General features: G+C 58.7%; 1 protein-coding gene across 1 annotated transcript in view; it reads right to left on the reverse strand.

Moving 5' to 3' along the window:
- CFAP74 (cilia and flagella associated protein 74) overlaps nt 1-10,485 on the reverse strand; it is a 60,985-nt gene that overhangs the window by 11,652 nt on the left and 38,848 nt on the right. The window contains exons 20-24 of the mRNA XM_012657482.1: nt 7,621-7,742; nt 4,687-4,815; nt 3,543-3,630; nt 2,826-2,999; nt 2,031-2,164 (exon numbers count right to left, since the gene is read on the reverse strand). Of these exons, the coding sequence (XP_012512936.1) occupies nt 2,031-2,164; nt 2,826-2,999; nt 3,543-3,630; nt 4,687-4,815; nt 7,621-7,742 (647 nt within the window). The remainder of the gene's footprint in view (nt 1-2,030; nt 2,165-2,825; nt 3,000-3,542; nt 3,631-4,686; nt 4,816-7,620; nt 7,743-10,485) is intronic.

A 10,485-nucleotide genomic window follows, 5' to 3' on the forward strand; every position in this document is an offset into this window, starting at 1 on the left:
ACACACACACACACACACACACACACACATGCTCTGCATCATTAGTCATTAGGATGATGCAAATTAAAGCCACAGGAGGTGCCAGGATAGACCTATTGGAATCCCTCCCACCCCACCAAAGAATAAAGTCGAGATACCGAGTGCTAGTGAGGGTGCGGAGCAGCGGGAATGCTTGGGCATCATCCATGAGACCTGACGGGGTGGGGTCGTTGTTTGAAAGCAGTGTGGCCGTTTCTTATAGAGTTGAAAACAAACTTCCCATGTGATCTAGCAATTCCTGGATTCTCACCCAGGTGAAGTGAGACGCCACGCTCACACAAATCCCTGCACGGGAAGGTCTAGCTTTACTCACGACTGCCGAGACCCGGACCCGACCCAGGCGCCTTCAGCAGGTGGCTGAGGCGGTGCCGTGTGGGGCGGGGCTGGGCTGTGCCTGGCATTCCTGGACTGCAGGAGCCGGGCCCAGCGAGGGCAGGGGCCAGGGCCGTCGCCTAGCGGCAAGGCGGGGTGTGCTGACGGGCGGGGAGACGGGGTTAGGGGTGTGGGGGTGATCTGTGAAGACATGGGATTTGCTGGCGACCTGGATGTGAGGGTGGGGGTGAGGACTTGGGGCTGAGCGACAGGAAGGCGAGGTCTGCAGGTGACACACAGGAGAGCGGCGGTGCGGGGTGCCTGCTGCGGTGTGCTGGGAATGTGAGGCTCCCCCCGAGCACTGCCTGCAGGGGCCCCCCCGGGCTGCGGTCCACCCACCATGCCCTCTGCGCCACTCACTGAGGCCTGAGGGTGTGAGCGTCGTGGAACTCTCCCAGGTGGCTCTCGCCTTAATTTTTGGTAATTTCAATTTACATGTGGTCTTTTAAAAAATGAAACACACCCACATTCATTCAACCGAAATTGATGGAGCTTCTGCTACCAGGGTCGCCTCAACAGGCAAACAGATAAAAAGCTCTTATCACGGGATTTGTTTTCCAGAGGCCGAGAGACACATGAACTGGCCACGAATGTGTCCTGGCGCACTGGCAGCCACACGGAGGGACGCCCTGGGCAGGAGGGGGCACGGGGGCAGAATCCGGTAGTTTCTGTGGGTTCCAGCTCTGCACTTTGCTCCCTAAGATCACGCTGCCACCTACTCCTGCCTTTCCCGCAGGCGCGTACGATCCCGGGCGGCCTGCTGGCCCTGCCCAGAGGAGGGCCGGGCTGTGAGATGAAGAAACCGGGCTGACCTCACTGGGAGGCTCAGGGGGACAGGACAGGAGGGCAAAGAGAGGAATGGGGCAGGTGGGGCTCTAGGGGGAGGACCCGGCGTGGGGCAATTCCTGAGTTGACCATCAGCGTCCTGGCTTTGCCCCAGAACACTGCTTCTCACAGCAGCGGTGAGGGTGGCCCGTCACAGCTCCTCTGCCCCGCCCCGCTCTGTGTCTTCCCTGCCGCCTCCCCAGTCCGTTCTCAGACTTAGGGAGGCGCAAAGGCCACACCCAGAACATCGGAGAACTTGGGGCTCATGCCCGGCCCACCTGCGTCCAGGGGATGCTCTGCATACCACACACACACATGCACTCACACACATACTGCTCATACACACACACACATACATGCAGTCACACACACTCATACACATGCTCACTCACACACATGCTCACTCACACCCATGATCTCGCATTCATACACATGTACACACACACTCATACACACGCCCCCGCAATGCTCACACGTGCACACTCACACACACTCATACACATGCACAGCTCATACACATGTATGCTCACGTGCTCACACACAGGCACACTCACACACGCACACTTGCACATGCTCACACATGCATGCTCACATACATGCACATAAACACTCCACACCCACTCACAGGGTGAGCCGGCCCAGAGCACACGGGTGCCTGGATCCCAGCCTGTCTGCACCCGGTCAGCCGGGCACGTGGGGTCCAGGGTGGCTGGTGGCACGGAGGTGGCGGGAAAGGCTACCTGTCCTGAGCGGGGTGAGCCAGGCCCGCCAACGCCCCTACCCCGCGGGCTCACCGGTTGATCTCAGATTTGCAGACCAGCTCGAAGCTGTACTCCTTGGCCTTGGTGGGCTGGAAGATCACGTCAAGTTGCAGAGTTTCGAGTGGCAGGATCGTGCCAAACCCGTCGCCGGGCTGGATGTCCACACACTGGGAAAGGGAAAATGCCCCCCAGGACAGTCAGCGGGAGAAGGGCGTAGACAGGAGTGCAGTGGGGGTGTGAGCGTGAGCCCCACAGGAGAGTCAGCGGGAGAAGGGCATAGACATGCGTGCAGTGGGGGTGTGAGCGTGAGCCCCACAGGAGAGTCAGCGGGAGAAGGGCGTAGACATGCGTGCAGTGGGGGTGTGAGTGTGAGCACATGACTGAGTGTGATCGTGTGTGAATGAGCGTGAGCGAGTGTGAGGTGTGCCTGGGTGTGAGCCCGTGTGTGAGAGCATGAACAAGTGTGTGGTGTGAGGACGAGTGTGCGTGTGCTTGCGTGTGGATGTTGGGGTTGGTGGGGGGGCAGCCTAGGGAGGGTGGGGGTGACCGAGCCTGGCCCTGTCCTGGCTGCCTTGCGAGGCCCAGGCAGGGAAAGTTCTGGAAGGAAGGTAGGGAAGAGGAGACTGCGGCCCTGTGTGTGCACTGGGCCAGGGAGGGGCGGAGCGGGTGGGCAGGGGGTTCCCATGCTGACGGGGGACCAGCTGTGGTGCCTGAGGGTGGCATGCGGGGTGGGCAGGGCTGTCCCTGGAGCAGCAGCTGCCACACCCTGTCGCTGGGGCTGCCCAACCTTGTCCCCCACATCCCCCAGGGCCTGGCCATGAGAGGTACCTTGGGAAGCCTGACGAAGCCAAAGTCCTGGGGCAGGAGGGAGTGGTTGCGGAGGCTGACCCCCGTCCTGACAGCCTCGTGGATGGTGCAGCAGCCGAAGTCCAGCTCCGCGGGGCTGATCTCCAGGTCCGAGGTGGTGACCACGGCGTGGACGGTGAACCCCACGGGTTTGGTCTGTAGCACAGAGGGCGAGAGTGCACTGCCAGCCACCGGAGACTGATGTCACTGCTGCCTGTGGCCAGTGACGGCTGCTTCCAGGACACAGTGGGCTCTTCTCCCCGCGATGACTCTGCCTCGCCAGGCCGCGGAAGCCGGCCACACAGGACGCCCAGGGGGCAGAGCCAAGGTGGGCAGTGGCTGCCGCTGAGTCCCAGCTGGGCTGTGGCACGTGAGTGCACGCATGTGCATGTGTGGGCGTGTGCGTGCATGCACCCCGGAGTGTGGGTGCACGTACAGTTTTGGGTGCCTGGGAGGTGGCCCCGCCTGGCCCTGCACATGCCTCAGAGGCCTCTCTCCAGCCCACAGACGCCTTCCCTGCTTCCAACCATGTGGGGCTGTCTGGGCAGCAGCCAAATCTCCCCCCGGCCGCTGGACACCCGCTGGGAGGCACCTGTGGGTGGGCTCTGGAACCGGCCCTGTCTTTTCGGGGGCCCTCACCGGGCACGGAGCCCGGCCTCCCAGAGCAGCCCTCTGCGGCTAGGAGTGCCCAGCACAGACCTGGTCCGCCACCCAGATTGTCATCGGGGCCTCCAGGACTCGGCTTTCCTTGTCAAAGTACTTCCCCGCGTCCTCCGGGAGGGAGTGTCTGAAAGAGGCGGGATGCACCTGAATGGACTTTTCTTCTCTATAGTTTGTGAAATAACAGTAAAACCCACCTGTAAGTGGCGCTTCTAAGTCACACGAGAGCTACGAAACATACGAAGTAGAAGAGCCCTGAGCTGTGTGCTGCGCCAGACCTGCGTATTCACGGGTCGGTGCGGGACATGCGCACTGTGGGTTGGGGGGTCTCTCCACGCGTCCGAGTCTCTGTGGGTGGCAGCCCCCAGCACGGCGTGTGCGAGTGTGCGGCTGAGTGACACGGACTCATCGTGGAACAATTGCATTTAAGTAAACGGGAGTAAATCCAACAGTTTTACACTAAAAAGGAGTTTGTTATTATACTTAAAGGAATCCTAAAAAGCCCCTTTAAAATGCATAATCACTTTAAAAAATAGTTTGAGCTACAATGACAAGAGGAGATTAACGTTGTTATAGAAATATCAGAGGTACAAACAGGAAACTCCGCTGTGCCACGATGGGCAGCCGGCCAGGCCCCAGCTGCACCCTGGCCAGTGAGGTCAACGCCCAGTACAGACACTCCGCTCTCACCCGGCCCAGCCGGCCACGCCCTGGGCCACACCTCGACAGTGCTTTGTCCTGGTCCTGGTCCCTGCGGCACCGGGTGGTGACCCCGTGGCAGGAGCCAAGGACAGCTCCAGGGAAACCAGCGGCAGAATTAAAAACAGGACTGCCAGCTCCCAGAGCACTGCAAGAGCTCAGGGAGGTAACCAAAGTCCACCTGGCAGAAGACAGAAGCCACAGGACATGCCAAGGAAGCCTGAAAAGAGCCTTGGAATGGGGAAGAGAGGAGACAGCGGTGATGGGCGTGTGCCCGGGACGCCCACAGGGGAGACGGCTGCCAGACAGCCGCAAAGAAACAAGCTTCAGGCCGACACAGGCCTCTGGGGAGTTACAGAGAGAGGGCGAGGAGGCCCGGCAGACAGCAGGAGGCCAGGGGCGCCCCATCCCGCGAGTGGAATGCGCAGCGCCCTCCCTCGGCCACCCCCTCACCTCCCGCCTGGCCCAGGCCTCAGGTGCTTACCGGGGCAGGAACTTGAGCTGCAAGGAGTAGGAGGAGTGGGCCTGGATGTAGCCCGTCTCAGGCAGGAGCTCCATGTGTCCCCTCAGCTCCTTGCAGACCTCAAACTTGAGGCGCAGGGCTGCGTTTGACCTGTGGGGGCATCGAGGCACCTGTCAGGCTGACTCTGGGCTTCGTCCTCACGTTATTAAAGTGTCACTAACAGCCAAGACACCGGCAGCGCCCAGACCACGCATATGCATCCTGGTGGTTAGAGAATCTTCCAAGCCCTGCTTTGTAATGGTTGGTTTTTCTGAAATGAAATCTGATGAGAAACTCTTAAAAATAACTGCATTGCAATTAAAGCACGGTCCTAATCAGTTCTCAAAAGCCTGAGTGTGTTCTGGGAAGAGCTCCTGCCAGGCAGCTGCAGGGTGCAGGGCCCCCTCCCTCCTCCTGTCCAGGCCAGTCTGGGGCTAGGTGTCCACACACCCTGCAGCACAAGCACAGGACGCTCCGGAGGCCCTGGGACGGCCAGGCCTCGGTCAGTGACCGCAGCGTCCAGCTCAGGACCAGCCAGAGGAAGCCACACGTGCCCCCCAGCCCAAGCCCCAGAAGCCCGGCTTCTGGCCGCTGCCTGCTGCTCCCGAAAGCCAACAGCCCCCAGGGCCCCGGAGCCTCCCCTCCCTGCCCGCCTCGGGTCTCTCACATCCCCGTGGGGCTGACCTCTCAGCTGCAGGAAGAAAAGGAAGCCTGAAAAGGTAGACCCAGGGGAGCTCTTTTCTGACCACCTGAGAATTGTGGGCCACGGTTCCAGAACCTTCCAGAGCCTTCCGGCACCTCTGCAGATGGCTTTGAATGCTCCTTGCCTGTCCTGTGGCTGGTGGGGGCTGCTGCACAGTGTCCCCTCTCTCTGCACAGCCACGGCACAGGGAACGAGGAGCAGAGGTGACCAGGCCATGCCGATGGACCCCAGACGAGACACAAGGGCCTCAGGGGCAGCCGTGGCCCCGGGAGGACCAGCAGGGGGCACGGAAGTAAAAAGTCTCTCTCTTCTCTCTTGTTCTTTACTCCGTGGCCCCAGGGCTGCGGTGGCCCCGTCTGTCCCCACTGGCCTGCTCCTGACACCTCCCAGAGGCGCAGCCACGACACGTGTCCCCACCGCGCCTGCCAGGCGCTCTGCGCCCAGCTGCTGGGGCCCAGCCCCCACATAGAAGGTCGACCACTTGCGGTGCTCAGAGGCTGCGCCCCCAGCAGACACCACCCTGCGCTCTGCATCCTGTGTGGCTGGTCGTCCCGCTGGTGGCACACAGGACAGGACCGTCTTCCGGCACCAGCATCTCTGGTACGCCCTCGTGCACACATCAGCCACGTTACACAATGGACCAAATGACTGATACTGCATTTTAAAAATTGCTAAGCAGATTTGTGTTGTCAAATGTGTGCCTTGGGAGCCGGGCGTGGTGGTGGCGCCTGTCGCCCGCACGTGGGAGGCTAAGGAGGGGGAGCGCTGTTGCTAGAGCTGGAGGCTGCAGTGCGATTGGTTCCGCCTGTGCGTAGCCGCTGCTCTCTGCCCGGCCAGCACAGCAAGACCCCAGCTTAAAAACAGACTGTGTCCTCGGAGTGGGGCTGAGAGAGCAAAACTCCTCAGCCCCCCCAACCCCGACGACAGGAAGCGCATCGCTGGTCGGAAAGGAGAGCACTTGGCACCTGTGACAGCCCCGCCCCAAACAGACACGCACAAGCCCTTTCTCTTTCCTTTCTTTTTTTTGTGCAGTGGCGTCATCACAGCTCACTGCAGCCTCCAACTCGTGGGCTCAAGGGATTCTCCTGCCTCGGCCTCCCGAGTAGCTGGGACTACAGGCTTGTGCCACCACACCCAGCTAATTTTTCTAATTTTAGCAGAGCCGGGGTCTCAAACTCCTGGGCTCAAGCAATCCTCCGCCTCAGCCTCCCAGGGTGCTGGGATGACAGGCGGGAGCCACCACGCCAGCCCCAAGCCCTTTCTGACGAGTGTGCAGCTCCTCAAGAAGCCAGCTCTGTCCCTGCCCACGCGGCAGAGGCGCCAGGGGCACGCGGACAACCTTGCAGACATGCAGGTCACAGAAGGAGCCCACGCCTGGTCACCAATAGCTGACGTTCGGTCCACGGGGCACGAGCGTCCGGCACGCCAGCCCCAGGATCTGGCAGGCACTGGCCACGGGAACCCATTTCCACCCGGGTCACAGAGCAGGGGCTGCCCCCTGGGTGGCTGATGACCAGGCCCGGCAGCGGCAGTGCTGTGTGCTCTGCACTGCGCTGTTCTGTTCACGGAAATCTGTGACGCTCCAGCTTACGATTCACCCGCTTCTCTCCGTCTCGGTGGGACCTCAGTGAAAGGTTTTTGCTGACGTTCGGACTCCCTTGGAAAACACTGCAGATGGAAACACGCTTCCTTCCTTAGACTCTGTCTGTGCTTCCGGCTGCCACCGTGTGTGCGAGGGGGCTAATGACTCCGGCCCGGTGACCGGGCGTGCAGTGGGTATGAGTTCCTGCGGCTGCTGAAACAACTTACCACAAACTTCGGGGCCTAAAACAACAGGAACTTATTCTCTCAGAGTTCTGGAGGCCAGAAGTCCACAGTGGATCTTACTGGCCGAGGTCACGGTGTGGGCAGGGCCGGTTCCTCCTGGAGCTCCAGAGGAGGGTCCTTTTCGCGCCTTCCTCAGCATCTGGAGGCTGCGGCATTCCGTGGCCTGTGGCCCCTTCCCCGTCTTGCAAGCTGGCAGCGTGGCATCTTCACTTGCACCTCTGACTCTGGCCCTCCTGCCTCCCGTGACGACCTCTGTGGTAACCCTGGAATCTCCAGGATAACCCAGGACCCCCCCATGTGTTTAGCCTAACCGCTTCTGCCAAGCCCCATGTGCCACATCAGGTACCACTCACACCCAGGCCGTGGCCAGCCGCCAGGGCGCTCACCGCGTGTGCACGAGGACAGAGGCCTGGTAGAGGCGGTCGTACATGCAGATCTTCAGGTCCACGCTGGGCTTTGGCACCCAGACCGACACGTCGACGGCCACGCCCATGGCTCTGAAATACAACTAAATTTGAAACGTAAACTCAACGACACGTCATGCCTCCGGCAAGCAGGTGACGCGCACGCGTGCTAACACAAGCTCATGGGGAGACCTACTGGAACTCTCACCCGTATTCGAAGGTTAGTAATTTGACAAGCCACGTTTTCTCATTCTGTGGCATTTTCCATATCATGTCACCTTAAAAATTCTTTTTACTATCAAAATTTGCAAACACAAAAAAAACCCAGAATACTGAATTGCCAGATACTCATCACGCAGCTTCACAGTTATTACATTTTTACTTGTTTAAAAAGCCTTTTGATTACAGAATAACCCATGGTATAGGCAGCACAGAATCTTCGTGACAACACAGACTGGAGACTGCACAGCCCAGGTGTTGAAGGAACCAGGAACAAAGGGGGCGCCTGCTCCCCTCCCCCACTGTGTGCTGCTTCTCCCTGAGACTCTGGGGCTCTGGGGGGGTTGGAGAGGGGTGCGAAGGTTGGAGAGGGGTGAGAAGGTTTTGAGATTTGTGGGTGTCCTGCTGGGAGAACTTGTACACAGCAAAGCCCCCAGGCTGGGCGTGGTCCCGGAGGATCTGCGAGCCCCCGGGCTGGGGGAAGCTTGGCGCCCCAGGGTGACGCTGCCTGGGCAGCAGGCGCTGTCCCAGTGCTGTGGGGGAGCTGAGCGCTCTGAACGCCTGCAGCAGGGCGGGACCCTCCACCTGGGGCAGGTGACCCCCTGCTGGGTCACCAACCTACAGCGTGGGTAGGGGGTGTGGAGGGAGGGGGGCAGGGGTGCGACACTCAGAACTGTCAGATCCTACGCCAGGGAATTCCTGGAAAGTACAGCCCGTTGGTGAGGCTGTGGGGGAGCCAGCATCACGTCCACACAGTGAGCAGCTGCGAACAGGCCACAGCACCAGAGCAACCTGGCTCAGCCACCCTGGCGGGGCACGGGTGCGTCGCGGGGTGTGACAGCGAGGAGAGGTGAGGCATGAAGAAAGAGCTGAGGGTCGGAGGCCTGGCCAGGTTGCAAAGAGGGAGGGGAGGGACGCTCCGAGGGTCTGTGGAGCAGACGCGGGGCGGTCAGCAGGGCAAGCCCCAGTGCGTGCCTGCCCTGCCAGGGTCCAACCCCGAGCACCTAGCACACGGACCAGCCTGCACCACGCTGTCCTCACAGGAGACAGTGGGCAGGTGGCACCCTGGAGCCACCAGAGGGCGCGGCTGACTGCAGGACGGGCCTCCCTGGCTCAGCCAGGGACAGTGAGCAGGCGGGACCCTCTCACCCTGGGAGGCTGGCAGTGTGGACTCCACCCTGCAGCGCCCTGTGCCGGCCAGCCTCTCCCGGAGCTCTTGGTCCCAAGAGCTTAGGTTGGTGCAAAAGTTACTGTGGTTTTTAGCATTGTTGAAATTTGCCATGTGATACTGGAATACATTCTTAAATAAACGTGGTCATGTTATTTGTACACCATTTTAACACACATTTCTCACTTTGTTTTTTTGCTAATGACTTATTACTTGCTGTTTATTTTATATTTATTTTAGACTATGGAAATGATGTTAGACAAAAAGCAATTTTGAGCGATTTTCTTATTTGAGTTCAAAATGGGTCAAAAGCAGTGGAGACAACTGGCAACATCAACAACGCATTTGTGCCGGGAACTGCTACAGTGCAGGGGCGGTTCAGGAAGTTTTGCGAAGGAGATGAGAGCCTTGACGATGAGTAGTGCAGTGGCCATCGGAAGTTGACGATGACTAACTGAGAGCCACCATCGAAGCTGATCCTCTTACAACTACATGAGAAGTTGCTGAAGAATCAACGTCAACCCTTCTACGATCAGATCGTTCGGCATTTGAAGCAAATTGGAAAGGTGAAAAAGCTCGATCAGTGGGTGCCTCATGAGCTGACCAAAAATCAAGAAAATTGTCGTTTCAAAGTGTCGTCTTCTGTTCTTGTGCGCAACAACAACGAACCATTCCTTGATCGGATTGTGATGTGCGACTAAAAGTGGATTTTATGCGACAACCTGCGACGACCAGCTCAGCGGCTGGACTGAGAAGAAGCTCCAAAGCACTTCCCAAAGCCAAGCTTGCACCAAAGAAAGGTCATGGTCACTGTTCGGTGGTCTGCTGCCGGTCTGATCCACTACAGCTTTCTGAATCACATTACATCCGAGAACTATGCTCAGAAAATTGGTCAGATGCACCAAAAACTGCAACACCTGCAGCCGGCCTTGGTCAGCAGAAAGGGCCCAATTCTTCTCCATGGCAACACCCGACCGTGCGCGCGTAACATAACCAACACTTCAAAAGCTGAACGAACTGGGCTGCGAAGTTCTGCCTCATCTGCCAAATTCACCTGACCTCTCGCCAACCGACCACCACCTCTTCAAGCATCCCGGCAACTCTGTGCAGGGAAAACGCTTCCACAACCAGCAGGATGCAGAAAATGCTTTCCAAGAGTGTGTCCAATCCTGAAGTGCAGATTTTTATGCTACAGGAATAAACAAACTTATTTCTCATTGGCAAAAATGTGTTGATTGTGATGGTTCCTATTTTGATTAACAAAGATGTGTTTGAGCCCAGTTATAATGATTTAAAATTCATGGTCCGAAACCGCAATTGTTTTTGCACCAACCGAGTACATAAAGGCCACCTGTTGGAAACCTAAGGAGAACTTGTCAAAAACATAACCGAGGGCTGGGCGCGGTGGCTCATGTCTGTAATCCTAGCACTCTGGGAAGCCGAGGCGGGCGGATTGTTTG

This window comes from Propithecus coquereli, unplaced genomic scaffold (assembly GCF_000956105.1).
Source record: "Propithecus coquereli isolate 6110/MARCELLA unplaced genomic scaffold, Pcoq_1.0 Scaffold544, whole genome shotgun sequence".
NCBI lineage: Eukaryota > Metazoa > Chordata > Mammalia > Primates > Indriidae > Propithecus > Propithecus coquereli.